Source organism: Peromyscus leucopus, chromosome 6 (genome assembly GCF_004664715.2).
Source record: "Peromyscus leucopus breed LL Stock chromosome 6, UCI_PerLeu_2.1, whole genome shotgun sequence".
Taxonomy (NCBI): Eukaryota; Metazoa; Chordata; class Mammalia; order Rodentia; family Cricetidae; genus Peromyscus; species Peromyscus leucopus.
In genome coordinates, this window is record NC_051068.1 from 9,668,191 (window position 1) to 9,690,471 (window position 22,281).

The window sequence follows — 22,281 nt, forward strand, 5'->3', positions numbered from 1 at the left end:
CGGATACACATCTTTAATATTTTACAGTTGCAGTCAGTTTTTGGCCTTCTTTTTTCTGAGACACGGTCTCCGGTTTCATATATCCCAGACTAGCCTTAAACTTTCTATATAACAGCCTAGGATGACTCTGAATTTTCATTTTTCCTGCCTACCCTTTCCACGCCCCACCACGCGTGGTTGATGTGGCGCTGCTGGGGTTTGAACCTAGGACTTCACGCACGCTCTCTCAACTTCTACATTTCCAGCGCTAAGCAGAACTTTCTCATTTTTGCTGCAGGCCCCGGCCTCAGACAGAGACTCTGAATAGAGACACAGGGTGGCCGCTCGGCGGGGCTGGGCTGGGCGGGAGACAGCTGGCCTCACGTGACCTCAGCCCCCCGGGCAGCTCGGACCCCGCCCCTGCGCGCTTGCAGGGGGAAGGGGAGGCGCATGCGCACCCCGCGTTAGTGATGGAGGAGAGAAGATGGCGGAAGCGGAGTGAGTGACTTGCTGGTGACTGGTGTCGTAACCGGGGGGCGAGCGAGGGCAGCGACACGTCCCCCTGAGGGGGCTCTCGGGGTCCCGAGGCTGACAGCGCAGGGCGGAGGAGAGGCGGGCGCCGCGGCGTGGAGGAGCAGCCCGGGCAGGGGAGGAGGAGGAGATGGCAGGTCCCGTCTGGCTCCCCTCGGGAGTGCGTGTGGCGCGGTCCGGCCCGCGGCCCTCCCCGCACGGCCACCCCGGGGACCCGGCCTCCGGGGCCTCCCGGGACCCAGCCCTGGGCGCTCCTCCGGGGCTGTCACTCCGGCGGCGGGCCCCGCCGAGGTGTGTCGGGCCGGGCGGGCGCCGCCAGGCCTCCGCGCTGGCTGCTGCGGCCCGTCGCCGTCCGTCCGCCCGTCCGTCCGGCTGTCCGGCTGTGCGGCGGGAGCTGCGGGGGACCGCGGGGAGGCGTCCGGGCCGCAGCTGCGGCTGGCCCAGCCGAGGCCCCGGGCCTTTCCTTGCATTCCCCCTCCGGGCCCGGGCTGCAGCGGGCCGGGGCTGCAGCGGGCCGGGGCTGCAGCGGCCGGGCTGCAGCGGCGTGCCGCCTTCCCTGCAGGGCCGCATTCTTGTGTGGCGCTGTGATGGTATGCTGGGTTAGCGACTTGAAACTTAGTGGTTCGCGGGTAGGCCTCTGGCATACCAGAGCTGAGCGGTGCAGGTATTTCTATGCCAAGCCCATGAAGAGTTCTTTTGTACCAGGCCTCGAAATGTCTGCGATGATTTTTGGCCAGTTGCGCTCACCAGTGTTTAGAATTGATGTCTAGGTTCTCTGTGACCATTTTTGGTAGGTCAGAACTACTTGCCGTCGCATTTGGGCTTGAGAGCACAGCTGAGCAGAGTAAGACTTTGAAAGACCAGGGTGGTGGGTTGAATGTCATTGGTACGTGGTGCAGAATTGGTACAACAGCGGGTGGTTTGATTAAGATTTTATTTACCTCACTGCTGATTGTGTGCAATATTGAACAAGTACCATATGACGCTGTGGTTTGGTGATTTGGAAGGCAATTAAAAAAATAGCAGTAAAGTATAAAAATGTTTGATTCAACTTATAATAAAAGAAGTTAGTGAGAAATCATTCCCCTCCTTTTTTCCTTTCACTCTTCTCCCACGTAAATTGGATGTAATTCAGATATGGTGGACTGGAGAATGTGGAGTCTCATTGCGGCCAGCCTGGGCTACGTAGTGATACTCTTATTTGTTTTAGAAAGAACAGCAATGTTCTCGTTACATTCTTGTCAACGATGGGAATGTCGGTTGGTTCAAATTTTATTTCTCAGGAGAACAAGACAGATAAAGAAAGAGGAAACTAGTAAAACCTCACATGGGTTTCTGACCCTGGAGTAACAACTAATGTGCTTTTACTTTGTAACAACATGGAAGCCTTTGCAATTGACCTTAGAGGTTTGAGTTTATTAACATATAGATTTCTTATTAGCTGAAACTTTGTACCACAACATAAATGACATAAGATTGTAATATTAGAGGAAAAAGATTAGGAAGTTGGATACAAAAATGTACTCTACTTGCTGTATATAGGAAAGTGAGTCAGTTATATTCCACCATCACCCCAAATTTTAGAGCAATTCTCCGTGAAAAAAGATTTTTGTAAGGATGGGAGTTGCTTTTATTTGCTGCTTCATTTTCCTAATCTGTTATTAAGCTAAACTCTGTTACTAGAATTAGTAAGGTCAAAATTGTAGACTAATAAAAAAAAAACTAGTTGAAAATTAACTTAAATTTTTTATGTGTATGGGTATTTTGCCTGCATGTATGTCTCTGCATTACTCCATGGTGTGTGTCTGGCTCCTCAGAGGCCAGAAGAAGGCATCTGATTCTGGGACTCAGTTTCTGAGGGTTATGAGCCTCTGTGTGGGTGCTGGGCATCAAACCCAGGCCCTTTGCAAGAACAGCCAGTGGTCTTAACCATTGAACCATCTCTTCATCCTCACTATTTTTAATTTTTTTTGTTTTTGTTTTTTGAGACAGGGTTTCTCTGTGCAGTTTTGGAGCCTGTCTTGGAACTCACTCTGTAGACCAGGCTAGCCTTGAACTCACAGAGATCCTCCTGCCTCCCGAGTGCTGGGATTAAAGGTGTGCGTCACCACCTCCTGGCTTTAATTTTTATTTTTAAATTACTTTTTTTTTTTGAGACAGGGTCTTGTGTAGCCTAGGCTGGCTTCTTAATTATGTAGCTAAGGATGACATCTTTCTCAAAGTGCTGGAATTACATGTGTGTGAGCCAACATACCAGGTTTAATAAGACTTTATTTTTAAATAACCACGTGGTACCTACAATTAAACTAGTGAATATAAGTCCTTAGGAATTGTCAATAAGAATTACTTTGAGGGCTGGAGAGATGGCCAGCAGTTAGCAAAGGACCCAGGTTCAACTCCTAGCACCCATACTGTGGCTCAGAACTGTCCATAATTCCCCATATGCATGTATAGGAGCACACAGGCACAAAGATACACATATTCTTTCCTCCAGACACCCAAGAAGACAGAAATAAGTAAAGAACTCTGATATTGCTTGATTTCAAATCTGTGGTTTTTTTTTTTTTTTTTTTTTTTTTTTTTGAGACAGGGTTTCTCTGTGTTGCCTTGGCTGTTCTGGATCTCAGTTTGAAGACCAGACTGTCCTTGAACTCACAGAGATCCACCTGCCTCTGTGCCTCCCGAGTACTGGGATTAAAGGTGTGCATCACCACCGTTGGGCTTCAAATTATCTTTTATGTTGAAAAAAAAATTCACATAATATATTTTGATTACGTTTTTTTCCCTCCTCAATTCCTCCCAGATTCTCCCTATCTCCCTACCTACCCAATTTTCTGTTCTTTTCCTCTCAGTCTTTTTTAAACAAACAAACATAAAAACAAAAACAAAGCCCCAGAAACAGCTGGATTGTGGTGGCTCACACCTTTAATCTCAGCACTCAGGGGGCAGAGGCAGGTGAATCTCTGAGTGAATTTCAGGACAGCCAGGGCTACACAGAGAAACCCTGCCTCAGGGGATGGGGGAAAAGAAAAAAGAAAAAGAAAACTCCAGAACACCCCCCCCCAAAAAAAAAACCCATAAAAGCAAAAATCAAAATAAATAAGCAAAAGACTAAGTCTAGACAAAAATTGCCAGAATGAAGCAAAATGAAGCAGAAAGTCCACCAAGTTCTTTCTGCGTTGGCTAACTACTCCTGGGCCTGGGACCTGCCCTATAGTGTGCTTGTTAGATAGATCCAGGGAGACTCCATGGAGAAATTTGTTTTCCCGTTGCCAATGGGTGTCAGTTCAGATAGCTTATGGATTAGGACTAGGGCCCTGTGTCCATTCCCTCTCTCAGATCTGTCCTTTTTCAATAATGCAAATGGAAACTTCAATCTAGGTTTTCAAGTCTCCATTGCTGTTCTGCGTCGTTTGGATTCAGTTTAGCAGAAACTACCCATCAACTATTCTGTATGTGGGGAAGTATGTTTCCCCCGATTTGGTGATTGTGTGCTGGCTTTATTGTATTAAGGCCTCCCTAGACATTTAGACTCTGAACTAATTATTTCTTTGTAGTGAGCATTCATTAAAGCTCCTAAGACAGTGCTTTTCACCAGTACTGACCCTTTGTGTTGTCTGCTAGATTTAAGGATCACAGTGCGACTATGGATAGCGAGCCAAACTCTGGAGCGTCTTCTGTGTCAACGACAGCCAGTAGCACCACCACCACCACCATCACCACTTCCTCCTCTCGAATGCAGCAACCACAGATCTCTGTCTACAGCGGTTCAGACCGACATGCTGTTCAGGTACTTCAGCTGTATGCGTGGGAGGTTAAGACTGAAGATGGCAGACTGCTGTGCCTGCGTCAGCTGTGTGTTGATTCCTATCCTAAGACAGTAGAATTGTGAAAGTCCAGGCTGGGGTAGAGCTCAGTGATTGAGGGCTTGCTAGTCTGTGTTTGATCTTAGCACTGCCAAAAATCAAGTAAAAAAAATCATTAAGTTTTTAAAAAACCAATGAAGTTATTTAATAATTGTACTATTGAGAGAGCTTACGTTTGTCTACATGATGCTTATAAGATTATGTGTCAGGAAAATTATAATTGAATGTCTCTAAGTGTTGCTGTAAGAGTGAAAACATTACTTATGAGATATTTAGGATAGCTGCTTTTCTGTCTTAATTTTAATTTTGAGCCCACCATGCCACTCACAGAGAGCTTCTCACATTCTGGTGTGAGATCACTCAGCAGGAGGCTCTAAGGCCTCTTGTGGTAGAGAGGAAAGAGAATATTTAGAAACATTTTTACATAGTCACTTAATTGAGAAAGTAAAATCGGCCTAGTTGAGCTTTAGACCAACAGAGACAATAAAGTATTGTTTAAAAAGACGTGAGTGTTGTAGCCTGATGGGTTCTCTGTGTGCCCTTGGGTCCCAGGAAACAGGAAAATGCGGATGACACTGTGTACTTTATCAGTTACTGTGAGAGTTAAATGAAGCATCTAGAACATTGGGGGGCGTTACAGGTTTCTAATGAATGACAGTGGCGTCTGTTTGTTGAACAGTTTTTATGTGCCAAGCATTTAATAAATGCTTTCCTTGTGTGGATTATTTTGTTTAATCCTCACCAGAACTCTATACAGGAGGCATTTTACAAATGGGAAGACAGTGTTAAATAGACTAAATAATTCCAAATTCACATTGCTGGTAGGTTCTCTACCTTCGGCTCTGCCATTGACTGGTCCACCTTCTCCGAGTTCTCTCGGCTTCTGTGTTACTTGTCTTCATTTGATAGGCTCCTCAGTTGCAGTCTTTAAGGCTTTTTAGAGCTGGGGTCAAATGCTCTTCAATAGTTGCGTTCTTCTGTTTGTGCTGTTCCCTCCCTGTGCTCTCTTCTTCCATGGTGGACAGAGGACTGTTGAGACCTAGTCAGCTCAGCAGAAAGTCAGCCTTGAGTGCACAGTGTGCTCTTGATGCCTTCTTGTTTGTCTGTGGTGAGAGATATATGGAAGGCTATTAGAGTGAAGAGCATCCAGATGGTATGGTATTTGACTATGCTATTTTTTTTTTCATTTTCACATAAGCTGGGTAAATTTATAAATGAAATGTTACTAGAGACATTGCAGGTGCTGATACTTCTCACAGGAAGTCAAACTCTAGTTATTACTCTAGTTATTACAGATCATTGAATTACCTCATTCAAAGCCACTTAAGTAGTTCTTTAACTTTCAAGCTTTCTTTTTTAGTCATGTGGATTTTCTTCACCCTGTTTCAGTAGAGAAGCCAAGTAAGAATGGTGTATTGTGCCTTTAATTTGCCATTACAGCGTCTGTGGTGAATAGACTATGCTGACATAGAACATTACTATTCTGAGGGAACTGGGCATCAAGTTGATTACTCACTTGTTACTGAGTGTGAGTTTTTAGAAATTTGTTATGGAATTAGACTATCATCTATGGATTTATCTGACCAAAGAGAACCACTGTAGTTGTGAGTCACTTAGTGTTTCGTCCGTAGTCTTCTGCTATGAGGACTCGGCTAGGAGTCTGTGAGAAGAGTTCGGAACAGGAACAGTCTGTAGTTGGAGAGAGATAGGAGTGAAGGGATTCAGGGCTGTATGTCAGCCCTCCACTTACGTGGTTCTGGTGTTCTCACTGCGGCAGTCCTGTGTGTTGACACATGGGCTGACGGACAGCAGGAGGGAGGGGTTTTCTGTTGTCTTTGTAGAATGTTTGACCTCTGTGTAGGCTCAGACTTTACCTTCGTTAACAAGCACTATAATTAATGGTTTCCATGAGTTTATTTTTAACAGAATTGCTCGATTTTATTAAAAAAGTTGGATGTATTTGTGTAAGAGTGTTTTGGCTGCGTGTGTGTATGTCCACCAAGTGCATGAAGTGCCCAGGAAGGCCCTAGAGCTGGAGCTCTGGATGGGTGAGAGCCACATGGGTACTGGGCACTGAATCTGGGTCCTTTGGAAGAACAAGTGTTCTCAACAGCTGAGCCATTGCTCCAGCCCTGTGTACATTTTTAATGTGTGTGTTTGCCTGCATGTATGTACATGGACCTTGTGGGTGCCACTTACCCGCCAGAAGATGGTGTCAGATGCTCTGCAACTAGTTATAGGCAGCTGTGAACTGCCACATGGCGCTGGGACCGTACTCGTCCTTAACTGAGCCAGCCTTCCAGCTCTAGGAGTTTTTCAAATATTCTTCCACCAAAGTCCCAGGAGCTGGTGAGATGGTGCAGCAGATAAAGGCATCTGTCTCTAAGCTGGACCGCCTGAGTCTGATTCCCAGGGCCCACTTGGTGGAAGGAGGGAGTCAGCTCCTGCAAGTTGTCCTCTGACCTCACACACACATGCCATGGTATACCAGTACACAAATAAAGAGTACACTTTTTTTTTTGTGGGTGGTCATTTATGAATTTATTCAGTGTCTACTGAACATAGGAGAGGTGTGGCTTTTGAAAAAGAAGGTATCTAAAGGTCTTAAAGACATATTTAAGTGATTAAGACATGTGCTCATAAGTGACACTTTTCCAGCTCTTTTTTAAGAATACACTTTTAAAAAAGATTAAGACTGTTCCTATGTGGAAATATAAAATTGGGTGTTTTTTTTTATAAATTAAAAAATTATTTTCAAAGAGAAATACCTTTTTAATTTTATACTTTTTTTTTTTTTTTTGAGACAGGGTTTCTCTGTGTAGCTTTGGAGCCTTTCCTGGATCTCACTCTGTAGCCCAGGCAGGCTTAATTTTATACAATGTTTAATATAATTGTAGACTTTGAGACATGTGTAGGAAAGTTTAAATCAGACACTAAAGGTCATCACTAACATATTCACCTTTATTATCTATCTCCTTGAGTATTTTAAGACCAAATGGTATCCTACTCAAAATGATTTTCTTTATCTTGTGATGTGTTGGTACTCCATATTATTGTATAATGAGAAGTCACTAGGTATACCTGTAGCAATTGATAGTAAAATGAAAATTCAAGTTCAGTTTGAAGTTGAAACCTACTTCTTTACTCTAGCCGTTTTTTATGTCCTTGCTGGGCATGCAGCTGGTGGTCGTTGCATGCGTCTGTGTCACCGTCTGTAATGGCTGCATGGTGAAAGCACTCTCTGCATATGCCCCGAAACTTACCAAGTTGTGTACAGAAAGGCTATGAAACTGAAATTGTTACTGCTAGTTTAGGAAGGAGTGTTTTCCTGGTCAGTAGTAGTATTCTTTTGGATCTTTGTCCATCCAAAAGTTGTAAAGTACTATATCCCTTTAATTAGTAAGGGTTTTTTTTGTTTCTTTCTTTTTTTTTTTTTTTTTTGACTACTAATGAGATTTAAGATTTCACATATTTGTCCCATTCTACTTGAAGTGATTGATCTGGGTAATTTAACCTAGTGACTTGTAACAATAGGTAAATGTGTCAGTAAGCTCAATGACATTGACTGTTAAAGTAGTAAAAACTTAAACTGCCACTTTTTATCCTAAAGTTTATGGTTAAGCTAATGGTTGATCTGGAGTTAACAATGGTAGAGCCTGTGCTCAGCATGTATAAAACCATGAAGCAGAGGGGAAAAGACAGGTTGAGATGCTGGTTTGACATAGGGTCCTTACCTTATCACAGGTAATTCAACAGGCATTGCATCGCCCCCCCAGCTCGGCTGCTCAGTACCTCCAGCAGATGTACGCGGCTCAGCAACAGCACTTGATGCTGCACACGGCCGCTCTTCAGCAGCAGCATCTAAGCAGCTCCCAGCTCCAGAGCCTTGCTGCTGTTCAGGTGAGAAACTGAGTGGACCGCTTAGAGGCCACGGTTGATGTTAGATACAGTGAAAGTGAAAATAAGTAGGCAGGCGTTCTTAGGAGGCCTGTGATGCTTTCCCCTGGAGGAGGTAGGTTGGAAGGCTGACACATACAAGTTCACTGGAGGAGAATGGGTCTGTTTGTGTGTTGTGTTGTTGCTCTTGATCGAAGTTGGATAAATGCTCTGTCCATGGTGTACTTTTGTCTCTAAAACTTTAGGGACATTGAATCCCTAAGGTTACATGAACTACATTTTTCTTTAGCCAAAAGCAAGTTAGTTTTTTTTCTAATGTGGGTAGTTTATATTCATTAAAGAATATCAAGTAGAATAAAATTACAAGAGGAAGATGTAGAGTTGCTCATTCTTTCTACACCTGTCACTCCTGCTCTGCAGAGGTGGCCATGTGACAGATTGTGTGTGTGTGTGTGTATACCTTCTTAAAAAATGAAATTAGTCCTATCAGTAACTTAATTTTATGATTAAATGTTTTTTTTTTTTTTGGTTTTTCAAGACCAGGTTTCTCTGTGTAGCTTTGTGCCTTTCCTGGAACTCACTTTGTAGACCAGGCTGGCCTCGAACTCACAGAGATCTGCCTGCCTTTGCCTCCTGAGTGCTGGGATTAAAGGTGTGCGCCACCAGTGCCCGGCCAATGTTTGTTTTTTAGAAAACATTTTCATTAATATTGTACAGCTTAAAATTTTTGTGAGATTTAGTTGTTAATCTTAAATCTCATCAGAAAATAATCTTAATTCACAGAACTTGGGAAAAAAAATCTATTTCTGTTATTCATAGGTACCAGCTCTTGCTTCTTTTCAATAGTGTACTTTTGAATGTTTTTTTTTTTTTTTCTTTTTTTAAAGACAGGGTCTTCTTACTAATGTAGCCCAGGTGGCCAAGAAGTCACAATCTAGACCAGGTTGGCCTCAATCTCACAGAGATCCACCTGCTTCTGCCTCCCAAATGCTGGTATTAGAGATGTGTACCACTAAGCCAGGCTTCAATAGTAGAATTTTTTTTTTTTTTTAAGACAGGGTTTCTCTGTGTAGCAAGTTCTGGAACTTGCTCTGTAGACCAGGCTGGCCTAGAACTCACAGAGATCTGCCTGCCTCTGCCTCCCGAGTGCTGGGATTAAAGGCATGCGCCACAACCACCAGCTTCAATAGTAGAATTTAAAATAATACTTTAAATAACAGTTATATTTATGATTTAAGAAAATTGAAACCCACTGACTGTTGATATAGCTTGAGTTTCTTTTTCTTTTCTTTTCTTTCTTTCTTTTTTCCTTCCTTCCTTCCTTCCTTTCTTTCTCTCTCTCTTTCTCTTTCTCTATCTTCCCTCCCTCCCTCCCTCCCTCCCTCCCTCCCTCCTTCTCTCTCTCTCTCTCTTCTTTCTTTCTTTCTTTCTTTCTTTCTTTCTTTCTTTCTTTCTTTCTTTTCTCTCTCTCTTTCTCTCTCTCTCTCTCTCTCTCTCTCTATATATATATATATATATATATACACATACACACACACACACACACACACACACACACACACACACACACACACACACACACACAGAGCTCTGGCTGTCCTGGAACTTAACTCTGTAGACCAGGCTGGCCTCGAACTTGAAGATCCACCTATCTCTTCCTCCTGAGTGTTGGGTTTTTTTTTTTTTTTTTTTTTTTTTTTGGTTTTTCGAGACAGGGTTTCTCTGTGTAGCTTTGCGCCTTTCCTGGAGCTCACTTGGTAGCCCAGGCTGGCCTCGAACTCACAGAGATCCGCCTGGCTCTGCCTCCCAAGTGCTGGGATTAAAGGCATGCGCCACCAACGCCCGGCTGAGTGTTGGGTTTAAAGGCATGCACCACAACTGCCTGGTTTAATTTTCTTTTTTAACAAAATTATTAGTGGTATTGGTGTGTTATGTGTGATTACTCATGAGTGTGTGATTGTGTGTACCCAAATGTCCAATGTATGTACCCATGTGTGCACATGTGGAGGCCAGAGCAGGATGCTCTCTCTCTGTAGTTCTCCCATTTGATTGCCTTGAAACAGGGTCTCTCAGGAATTGGAAGCTCACTGTTTCAGTGAGGTTACAGCCTGCAGGATCTTCCTGTCGTTGTCCTTTAGTGCTGGGCTTAAAGGAATGTAAAGCCATGCCTGGCTTTTTATGTGAATGCTAGGGATCGACACTCAGTGTCCATGGGCTTACAGAGCAAGTGCTCTTACTCACAGAGCCATCCATCTCTGCAGCTCTTAGTGTCTTCTTCGTGATGGAGTGGGGAGCTCAACTAAAGATAACAGAGGAGTGAAATTGATGATGGTTGTTCTCACAGTCTGAAGAGGGATTGACCAGAGTCATGTTGTTTGGTTTGGTTTTGGTTTTTGGTTTTTCGAGACAGGGTTTCTCTGTGTAGCCCTGGCTGTCCTGGAACTTACTCTGTAGACAAGCTGGCCTCAGACTCACAGAGATCCACCTGCCTCTGCCTCCCCAGTGCTGGGATTAAAGGCATGCACCACCACCATCTGGCATATTTTTTTGTTTTGAGTGAATCAGCTTATTAAGTAGATAGTAATCGAAAGTAAAAGGTTCGATAAATAGATAGAAAAAAACATCATCAAATCAGGTGCTCAGAATAGCCAGCAGGGCAAGCCCCATCGAGGCAGTCAGTTGTCATTCCTAACAGAGTCCTGGATGGAGAAGAGTGTTCCTCAGGCGAGGCTCCCGATCACCAGCACAAGCAACAGCAGAGAAGTAATGTCATCAGGTCAGGGGTTTACAAACAGCCAGCCAGCAGAAACCCAACTAGCTGGAGTTCCCAGTGGACATGCCCAGCTGGAGCAGGGTATCCTGTTGGGTGAGGCTTCCAAGTAAAATTCTTCCAAGTAGAATGCGTAGCAGTGTATAGAGATAACATCATCACATTGGTGCTTACAACCTCCAGCAAAAACCAACAGAGAAGTGAGGAAGTCGTCTAGAGTTTCCAGTTGAGCTTTCTCTGCGTGGTTGAGCTCCACCCACACCCCTTCCCCCTCAGCCAAACTTCCAGATTTTCTTTCCCTTTTGCTTTATTATTTACTTATTTAAAGATTTTATTATTTATTTATGTGTATGTGTGTGTTTGTATGCACACCTGTATGCTAGTGCCTGTGGAGGCCAGAAGAGGTCATTGGATCCCCTGGAGTTGCAGTTACAGGCAGTTGTGAGCCACTTTCCATGGATGCTAGGACTCCAGCTCTACTCCATCTGCAGGAGTAGCTCTCTTCACTACTGAGCTATCTTTCCAGCCCAGTACAGGCACTTTTATTTCATGGGGTAGACATAAGAACACTGGATGGGTTTTACTCTGGGGCTGTTTTGCTTCTTTCTCTCCTCATGTCACAGAGTTAGTGAGTCCAGCCCACCCCAGACAAGGGGTCTCAGTAACACAGACGTAATGGACATGCTTGGGGCTGAAGTTTGTGGGGGGCAGTTCCATTTCTAGTACCAGCTACTCAGTGAGCTCAGACAGCATATGACAGTGTACCAACATAATGCACATGAGAGTGCAGCTAATAAGACAAGATTAGGTCTTTGAGATGGCTTAGAGGGTAAAGGCACCTGCTCCTAAGCTTGGCAACAAGTTTGACGAACTGAGTTTCCTCCCTGGACCCAGATGGTAGAAGCTGTGTTCTGTGAAGCACATGTATACAGTAACACAAAGTAAATACATACAGAAATGTAGAAATAAGACTAGCCAGTGGGGCCTTTGTTTTTGCTTTTCAGCTTTGCTTTTTCTTTAAAAAAAAAAAGAAAAAATGGCCAGGGTCAAGCCATGTTGAATGTGAAATGATTTGTTTCATACATAGACTTGAGCATTTTTATTGTAGTTTTGTATTATTATTGTGGCTCAAGGAAGTGTTTGTTTTTTTCCCCCTCAAGGGAGCTTTTAACTTTATGTTTTTACAGACATATTACAATAGTTTTATTATTTTAGGCAAGTTTGTCCAGTGGAAGACCATCTACATCCCCTACAGGAAGTGTCACACAACAGTCAAGTATGTCTCAGACATCTGTAAGTATCCTAAAGTTTCTCCTGCATTTAAAAATTTTATTGTTGTTTTCCAAAAGGAAACTTGTTATTTATGAAGCTGCTATTTAATTAATGAGTATCTGGAAATGGGAGTAAGAAGGTTGGAGATATAACTTTTGAAGATTGGAGTTTTTTTTAAAAAGGCTTATTTTGCTGGGCAGTGGTGGCACACACCTTTAATTCCAGCACTCTGAAGGCAGAGGCAGGTGGATCTTTGTGAATTCAAGGCCAGCATGATCTATATAGTGAGTTCCAGGACAGCCAGGGTTACAAAGAGAAATCTTGTCTCGAAAAAAAAAAAACCAAAACCAAAACAAACAAAAAAGTGGTTTTTCTCATGATTTTATGTGTGAGGTACTTACAGAAACTATAATTCCAAGTGAATGTATTTTTAAATGACATAATTAGTACTACTTGTCCTAAGCCAGACAGGAGTATGCCAAAACTGAGTGGCTGGTTGGGTAAAAGAAGTATGAAGGGGTAGATGTCAGGTAAAAATAACATCATGTCTATTTTGTTTACTGTTCTGGGTAGCTAGCTGTTCCACGAGTGATTTGACCAGAAGCACATTACAGTGGTCAGCATCACTTAACAAAACTCAGTAGAGAGACATGTAGTTGGATTTTTTTCTGGGCCACCAGTTCCCAAATAATGACATGGAGACTTTAATTATGAAAGCTCAGCCTTAGCTTAGGCTTGTCCCACTAGCTCTTACAACTTAAATGAATCCCCTTATTTTAATCTACATTTTGCCACAAGGCTTTTACCTTTCTTCCATTCTGTGAGTCCAACTTGTTCCCTAGTGTCTTTCCTGTGCCGAGATTCATCTACTTCCTCTCTTTCTTCCTAGAATTCCCACTTATACCTCCTGCCCAGCTATTAGCCGTTCAGCTCTTTATTAAACCAGTCACAGCAATAATATATCCTTACACAGTGTTCAAATATCCCACAGCAGAGACAGCTTGTGGTAACAGAAGTCTCTAGGAAGTAATAATGGGCAATGAGTTATTAGGTGGCAATCTACTCATGTTCTCCTGGTGTCCTCCATCCCCTCTGACTCCTAACAATCTTTTCTCCCCTCTTCTGCTTGGTTTCCCAAGATGGGGATGGGTCCCAACCGGATGGAGACCTCTAATTTAGACACTCTGCATAATGTCTGACTGTGGGTCTCTGCACCCACTCTTATCTGCTACAGAGAAAGGCTCTATGAAGACGGGACAAGGCACCATTCTATGAGAATAGCAGGAATCATTTCATTGCTTTTTTTTTTTCTCATCAGTCATGTTTGGTTCCTCCCTATATCTCTGGGCTAGCCAGTCTCCAATTCCTGGCCATCTAGGCACTATAGGGTGAGGGCATGCTCTTGTGGCATGGGCCTCAAGTTAAACCAGACATTGGTTGGCCACTTCTGTAAATTCTGAGCCATCATTGCCCCGGTACATCTTGCAGGCATGGCAGGTTGTAGGTGGAAAGTTTTGTTAATGGGTTGGTGTCCAGGTTTTTCTTTCCGTAGCCTGCAGAATACCTTCCCATACCAAAGACTAGAATGTAGGGTGAAGGCTCCATGCAGGCACCACTTTGACCTCTCTGTATTCATGAGATGTGAGGGTGTTGTCTTAACAACACCCTCGCCCCGTCGGGGTTTTGGAGAGCAACCCTCTGTTCTAGCATCTGCCTGGGTTGTGTAGGGATCTCCATGGGACCTCCTCAGCAACAACTCAGCTGAGAATGCAGCCCAGTCCCACCACTGGAAGCCTTGCCTGGTTACAGAAGATGGCCAGTTCAGACTCCACATCCTTCATTACTAGGAGTTCTCCTTAGATTCCAGGAAGTTTCTACTGTACTATGTTTCCACACTCTTCCCCCAAATACCCCCAATTTCAGCTGTCTCTCCTCACACTCTCTCCTTGATCCCTCCTGCTGTCCCCACCTACACCCAGTGCACCCTCAAAAACCTATTCTATTTCCTCTTCCCAGGGAGATCCATGTGTCTCTCCAGAGCCCTCGTCCTTACCTAACCTCCTTGGGTCTCTGGATTGTAGCTTGATTATCACTTACTTAACAGCTAATGTCCTCTTATAAGTGAGTACATACCATGTTTGTCTTTCTGGTGCTGGGTTACCTCACTCGGGATCATATTTTTTCTAGTTCCATTTGCCTCCAAATTTCGTAATGTCTTTTTTTTTTTTTTTATCAGCTTAATACTCAATTGTGTAAATTTACCCATTTTCTTTATTCATTCTTCAGTTGAGGGACATCTAGGTTATTTTTAGTTTCTGGCTATTTTGAATAAAGCCACAATGAACATAGTTGAGCAAGTGCCCTTGTGGTAAGGTAGAGTGTCCTTTGGGTATAGCTGGATCTTGAGATAGATCAATTCTCAGTTTTCGGAGGAACTGCCATATTGGTTTCCATAATGGCTGTACAAGTTGCATTCCCACCAGCAATGGAGGAGTGTTTCCCTTGCTCCACATCCTCATCAACATGAGCTATAACTTGTGTTATTGATCTTAGCCATTCTGACAGGTGTAAGATTGTGCGGGAGACCAGCTCCCACATTTATTTACCCCAGGGACTCTTGAAGAAGGAGGGATAAGAGACTTAGGTAGAAATAAAGAAGGGAGAGAAACAGAAACACAGGATAGCCTCAGGTGGGCCTGGGTCCTTATCCACCATCCCAGAGATTTATTCCAAAGGGCTATTTATAACAATGCCAAGGGGAGGGGCAAAGGACCTCCCCCTTGCTAGTTACAGCCAAATGTAGACCCTTACAAATACCTGGTGCTCGGCCCGTGGTCCAATCATCCTCTTATGCAGGCCTGCTGGGTACAGCCACTAGGAAACCTAGTGGACTCCAACAAAGATGGAATGTCACAGTAGTTTTGATTTGCATTTCCCTGATGGCTAAGGATGTTGAACATTTCTTTGTTTCTCAGCCTTTTGAGATTCATCTTTTGAGAATTCTGTGTTTAGATCAGTACTCCATTTTTAATTGGATTATTTGGTTTTTTGATATCTAGTTTGAGTTTTTTATATATTTTGGATATTAGTTCTCTATCAGTTGTGGAGTTGGTAAAGATCTTTTCCCATTTTGTAGGCTTCCGTTTTGTCCTTTTGACAGTGTCCTTGCCTTACAGAAGCTGTTCAGTTTCATGAGGTCCCATTTATTAATTGTTGATCTTAGTGTCTGTGCTATTAGTGTTAAGTGCAGGAAGTTGTCTCTTGTGATAGTGTATTCAAGGCTATTCCCTACTTTCTCTTCTATCAGGTTCAATGTGTCTGTTTTTTTTTCAAGATAGGATTTTTCTGTGTAGCCCTGGCTGTTCCTGGAATTTGCTCTATAGACCAGGCTGGCCTTGAACTCATAGAGATCCGCCTGCCTCTGCCTCCCGAGTGCTGGGCAATGTGTCTGGTTTTATTATGCTGAGGTCTTTTTTTTTTTTTTTTTTTCAAGACAGGGTCTCTCTGTATTGCTTTGGAGCCTATCCTGGAACTCACTTTGAAGACCAGGCTGGCCTCGAACTCAAAAAGATCCACCTGCCTCTGCCTCCCAGTGCTTGGATTAAAGGCGTGTGCCACCATCTCCCAGCCTACGCTGAGGTTTTTGATCTTGTTTTTCCTGTCTTCCAAGTCCTTGTAGACCCTCCCTGCGTCCTTAGCCACTCAACTTTATGTTCTCTCTTTCCAAAAAAAAAAAAAAAAAAAACCAACCCCAAACAAGAAGTATGACAAACAACAACAACAACAATAAAACCCTAAAAACAAACCCACAAAATGAAAATCAAGCGAACAAAAGACCAAAAATTAAAAAAGAAAAAACAAAGCAAAATGAAACAAAAAGTCCACATAAATACTACTGAGTTCCTTTTATGTAGACTGGCTACTCCTGGGCGTGGGGATCTGATGTCTTCTTTTGGCCTCTGAAGGCACTGCATACACCTGCAGTCCCCTTCTACCCCCTACATGTATACATAATTAAAAATAAATCTTTTTAAAAAGAAAATTCGGGTTTTGAGAATACCCAGTTATGAAACCTTGAGTGAATGGACGTGGGTTTTCATGTTAAACTCTGTAAGTGGCCAGTGATGTAACTTAGAGCAAGCAAGCCATTTAACTTGCCTGTACTCCAAGCTTTTGCAATATTGTCTATTTAGATTTTCTAGTTTTTCTTCATCCAGATATCCCTAAATTTAGATTAAAGAGAGAAGATTCAGTAAACGATGATATGAACTGAATTGAGTCTTCCCAGAATTCATGTTGAAAACCCAATCCATGTTTCTATACTAGAAATAGACTCTGTAGTGAACTGATTTAAATGAGGTCTTTAGGGTGGAGCTCTCATATGAGAGAATTGCTATCTATCAAAGGGAAAAGTTGCCGGTGATCTCTCTAGCATGGGAGTGTTTAGGAGAAGGTAGCAGGCTGCTAGCTAAGAAGAGAGCCTACACCAGAAACTTGATGGGCCAGCACTTTGATTTGGACTCCCATACTCCCCACAACTATGAAAAACAAATTTCTGTTTTTAAAGTTTGTGGTGCTGGGAACTGAATACAGGCCTTCATACATGCCTTACACAGCTCTACCAATGAGCACAGTCTCTGTCCTACATTTCTGTTGCTCAAGTTGTTGGGTTGTGGTGTTTCTTATTGTAGACTTAGACCAGGCTTTGGATCTTAAAGTTATCCAGATAGATCGGTTTTTAAATTTTCAATAATATTGTTTTTGAAGAGAGGATTTCATTAAATAGTTTGAGTACCAGTGATTTAGATGTTAATTCATGACTCTTTCAGGGCTTCTTAAATAGTTTGTCTTAGTGTTCTATTGCTTTAAAGAGACATGATGACCTTGACAACGCCTATAAAGGAAAACATTTAATTGGGGTTGGTTTACAGTTCAGAGGTTTAGTCCATTATCGTTATGATAGGAAGTACAGTGGTGTACAGGCAGACATGGTGCTGAAGAGGTAGCTGAGAGTTCTACATCTGGATCCACAGGGTACAGGAAGAGAACAAGACACACTAGGTCTGGCTTGAGCTTTTGAGACCTCAAAACCTACCTCCAGTGACACACTTCCTCCATCAAGGCCACACCTCTCAATAGTGCCAATCCTTGTGAGCCTATGGGGGCATTTTCATTCAAACTACCACAGTTTACATGTATGATAAAAATATGTGTCTGTTTCATTGAAGGGTGAATGGTAGGAATAATGAGCATAAGCTAGAATATACAATAGATAATTGTAATATAGGCTTTTTATTGTTGCAAGTAGTTTATCTGCAAACAGAATTCTTTTAGGATACAGTCCCATTGTCTGAAATTGGGCAATAGAAGAGGGTCTGATTTTGACCTAGTAATAATGAGATTTTCAGGTGGTGCTTATGGGAAGGCAGTGAATTATCTATTGTTCAGCATTTAATTGGTGCTAGTTGTCTTGAGTATGCACATGAGTTACAGACCCTTCTTTTATGGACAGCAATATTCATTTGAAGAATTATACCTAGACACAGAAAGTATTTAAGTATATAATCAAGTGAAAATTGGCTTCCTTTTCTTAACTAGCATGGTGGTGAACAGGAAAGATTTGAGGGGATTGTAATACATACATTAGTCTTATACGGGATGTTTTTAGAAAAAAGTTTTCAGAGCTCATTCTGAAACAGCTCAGTTTCAGGTGTCATTATTATGTTGGATTCTGTGTTAGTCTTCTACACTTAGGAGAAGAATCTGTTCCAGTACTTTTGGGTGTGTGCATTCATCCTTGTGCGTGGAAGACTGAAGTCCACAGAGGGTGTCTGTTGTGATCATATTTTGTTTTCATTTTGGAGACAGGGTCGTTAATTGAACCTGGAGCTCCTTGCCTGCCTCACTGTAGCCATCAGGCAAGTCCCAGGGATCCTCCTCTCTCTGCCTGCCCAGTGCTGAGATTATAGATGTGTGCCACCTTTTATGTTGTTGCTGGGACCAAACTCAGGTACCAGTCCTTGTGTGACAAGCACTTTACTGATTGAATTCCTTCTCCAGCCTGTGTTTATGACTTTTTAATGTGCTGTCAGGCACAGTATTGAGTATCAAAAATTCAAAAAAACAAAGATTTTTTTAGAGCACACTAAAGATATAGACAAGTAGATAGTCAAAGGCCATTATGATGAGCATTATGTTTGGTGGGATGTCTTCTGACATCTTACTTGTAGTGAGCACATTGGTAATAAACTTGAATCCTTAGTATGCCTGAAAATTTCTATTTCATACCTTTTGTAATTATTTTAACAAGAGTATTGTATTAAGTACTTTTTAAAGAAATTTTAAAACAAGGATGATTGTTTTCAGAATTTTAGTTATTAAGCCTGAAAGTGCAACTTGATTATAGAGTACTTGCCTGGCATGCCAGACTACAAGGACTGAAAACAAATACCTACTTTATCTACAAACAGAAACAGAAGTAGCAAGGTTCAGACCTAGGGGTAGGCAGGGAAAAGTCCAGAGAGCCGTGACACAGTAAAGGGACAAAGGTCACCCACTACTGGCCCTAGCAAGATAGAGTATGTGAACCACCTAACAAAGAATTTCAGGTAGCTGCTTTGAGAAAACTGAAAACTTTGAATACAGAAAACCAATTCAAAGATTTCATCAGAGAAAGTTAACAGATTAAAATTTAAAACAAAAAATCCAGCACAAGTCCTGGAACTGAATAATACATTGAAGAAGAAAGAAAAACAAACAAACAATCAACAACAACAAAAACAAAACCCAAAACCAACATCAAGGGAAAAACTAACCAAGCAAAACAGGGATCTGTGGACTTCAAATGACAGATAACTTGAAAATGCAGTCTGGGCTGATAGCCTGCGGTTTCCAGAAATGGCTTAGCCCTGGGCTGGAATCTCCGGTCCTTGTGACTGATGCAGCACTGGCCCCGAGTGCCTGCTCCCATCTCTGCTCCTGAGGTTTGTATGCAATTCAAGTCTTTGCTGGCAACTAAATGCCAGTCCATATCACAGAGTTTGAGGCCTATCTAGGGCAAGAGCAGGTTGAAAGATTTAGTGGGTACCAGCCTAGAATTAGGAGTTGGGAGAGTCTGCCTGGGGCTGGGGGAGGGTAACACAGGAAATATAAAGGGTTCCTTCTCTTCAACAACATCTTTTCTTACTGTGCTGTGACCATCTCCTGTGTGTCTCACCTGGGTCTTATGAAGGGAGTTTCATGTGCAGATACTTCAAGTTGATGTTTCCTCTGGTGGAAGATTGCTGGAGAGCCCTGCTTTACCATTTTGTCCCATCAAACGTTAATGTACTGGATTGTAAAGGGGCTATGCAGGGAGTGTTTTGGATTTCATGCCCACACATAGTAAACGCCTGAAATTTTGATTCTCATAGGTGTCTCCCTCCACCTTTCCATTATGTCAGGGCCGGAATATGTCTGAGCTGCTTCTCAGAGTATACCAGTGGATCTTTTCACATATTGATCAGCTTTTCTCAGGATCTTGTCTCAAATAGGAATTTCACTTCCAGCTTTACCATATAATAGGCTGACGTGGACATTCCATTTTTCTAGGCTTAATGAACCTAGAGGTACCTTGGTGTCAGCTGTTGCTTACATGTCTGGGTTTGCATTTTTTACTGACGTCTGAGCATTTCCCTCCCCTACTCCCTTGGGTATTTTAACTCCATTCTCATTTCAAGTCAATTGAGCAGTTCCGAGAGTGTCTTTGAGCACATGAATGTGTATTCTCTTCCTGAATCAGAAGTCTAATAAACTATTTGTTAATTTTGTTTTCTACTTTTGGTCCACAAAAAGGATTTAAGTTGGGCTTGAGTTAGGTTTTTCTCTGAAATTATTTAAGAATGGATGATATAGGCCAGGTGGCGGTGGCATACGCCTTTAATCCCAGCACTCAGGAGGCCAAGGCAGGTGGATCTCTGAGATCGAGGCCAGCCTGGTCTACAGAGTGAGTTCCAGGACAGCCAGGGATACACACAGAGAAACTCTGTTTCGGGGGGAGGGGGGGTCGGGAGGAAAAAAAAAGAGTGGATGATACAAGAGCATGATAGGACTTGGAAAGATGAGAAAGGATGTATATATCTCTTTCTTCACTGTTTCTCCACCTCCTCCTTTCCATTTTCCCTTCATAGATCCAAGCAAGTTGACAGGTTCTAATGTATTTTCCAGGGATTTATTAGATTAAACACTAACCTTTCTTTGTGCTAGGATCTTGTTATGTAGCTCAGGCTGGCCAGGAACTTGAAGTATAGCTTAGCTCAGACTCACCATGAACTGACAGTCCTCCTGCCTCAGCCTTTCTAATGCTGGAATTACAAGCTTGTGCCACCCATTCAGCCCCATACTATTTGTTTTTTCTTTCTTTTTGTTTAGACCAGATCTCATGTACCCCAGGTTGGCCTGGAGCTTACTCGGTAGCCCAGGGCTGGCCTTTACCTCACAAGCCTCCTTCCTTAGCCTCTTGAGTGCTGAATTACATGAGTCACTACATCTGCTTTCTAATTAATCTTTTTTTTTTTTTTTTTCCGAGACAGGGTTTCTCTGTGTAGCTTTGCGCCTTTCCTGGGACTTACTTGGTAGCCCAGGCTGGCCTCGAACTCACAGAGATCCGCCTGGCTCTGCCTCCCGAGTGCTGGGATTAAAGGCGTGCACCACCACCGCCCAGCTCTAATTAATTCTTTTTTTTTTTTTTTTTTTTTTTTTTGGTTTTTTGAGACAGGGTTTCTCTGTGTAGCTTTGCGCCTTTCCTGGGACTCACTTGGTATCTAATTAATTCTTAAGCATGACTTTAAACTTTAAAATGTTTATACATTAATTTTGTAGCCAATATTCAGGATTTTTCCATCTGTTTAACAGATAGCAATTGTGTTTTCTTCTGTTTTCAGAGCTTTTAAGTTAAAACATTGAAGTAATTTTATGTTACGTGCATGCTTTTTTAATATATAAATGGATTATTTGTGTTTTAATTTTTGTTTACTTCAGGAGCTTCTCAACGTGTGACAGTGTGACAAAACAATGTCTTAAAATTAGAATTTTAAAGTCACTCTGTGGAATAGTAAAGCAATTGGACATTAGCCCTGATTGTGGGCAGATAGAAGCAATGGCATTTTTAAGATGCTAGAAGTCTTACTGAAGTGTGGATATGTTTGAAAGTTGTTCCAGTTAGTAAGCAGTCTATGCTGTGTGCTTACATGCAAATAGTTGTCCAAAGTGAAGGGTTCTGTCAAAGGTCAGGGACTGTCCTTGAGGTTTCTACCATTGATTGCCTTGCTTCAGGTTGGTAAAGTTGAGACTATGGAGGCAAAACATGGAAACATGACCTGTTATGTTATGTTCTTCCTTAGATCAACCTCTCTACTTCTCCTACACCTGCTCAGTTGATGAATCGCTCCCAGGCTTCCAGTTCTACCAGCGGCAGTATTACCCAACAGACGATGTTACTAGGGAGTACTTCCCCTACATTAACAGCCAGCCAAGCTCAAATGTATCTCCGAGCTCAGATGGTAAGATAAAAGACAGCAGCTCTTCAGGGTCTAAGGCACTGGAGACCTCAAATGTTTCTGGATTTGATGCAATGAAGCATTTTTAGTACTTAAGCAGTATTTAACAAGTGAGTGTGTGTGTGTGATACTAAGAAAAATGCATAAAAGTTCCACCTTGAATTAATATGCCTTCTTGGTAACAATATTTTTTAATTATGTTATGATTTTAAAAACTTTTTTTCTCGTTTTCACATCTCCACAATTGAAAAGCTTTTTCTAACTGATGCCATCTTACAGTTTTAGTACTTACAGTGATACAGAAGTCATTTATTCTGTTGACATTGATGATTTGAGGAAATAGTGGAAACATTAAAAACTTAGTTTTTAACTATAAGAAAGAATTTATGTCCAAGGACCTTCTGGAATCTGGATTGGATCGTTGTTTTTC

The 22,281-nt window shown here is 42.4% G+C and overlaps 1 protein-coding gene across 8 annotated transcripts in view; it reads left to right on the forward strand.

The window, feature by feature from the left end:
• Window positions 1-396: 396 nt before the first annotated feature.
• Window positions 397-22,281, forward strand: part of Phc3 (polyhomeotic homolog 3) — a 77,605-nt gene continuing 55,720 nt past the window's right edge. For 6 of the 8 annotated variants that reach the window (XM_028872605.2, XM_028872606.2, XM_028872607.2 and 3 more), the window contains exons 1-5: window positions 397-477; window positions 4,135-4,300; window positions 8,121-8,276; window positions 12,259-12,336; window positions 21,696-21,854. In XM_028872605.2, the coding sequence (XP_028728438.1) occupies window positions 464-477; window positions 4,135-4,300; window positions 8,121-8,276; window positions 12,259-12,336; window positions 21,696-21,854 (573 nt within the window). In that variant the 5' untranslated portion in view covers window positions 397-463. The remainder of the gene's footprint in view (window positions 478-4,134; window positions 4,301-8,120; window positions 8,277-12,258; window positions 12,337-21,695; window positions 21,855-22,281) is intronic. The other 2 variants (XM_028872610.2, XM_037206513.1) reach the window with 2 other exon arrangements.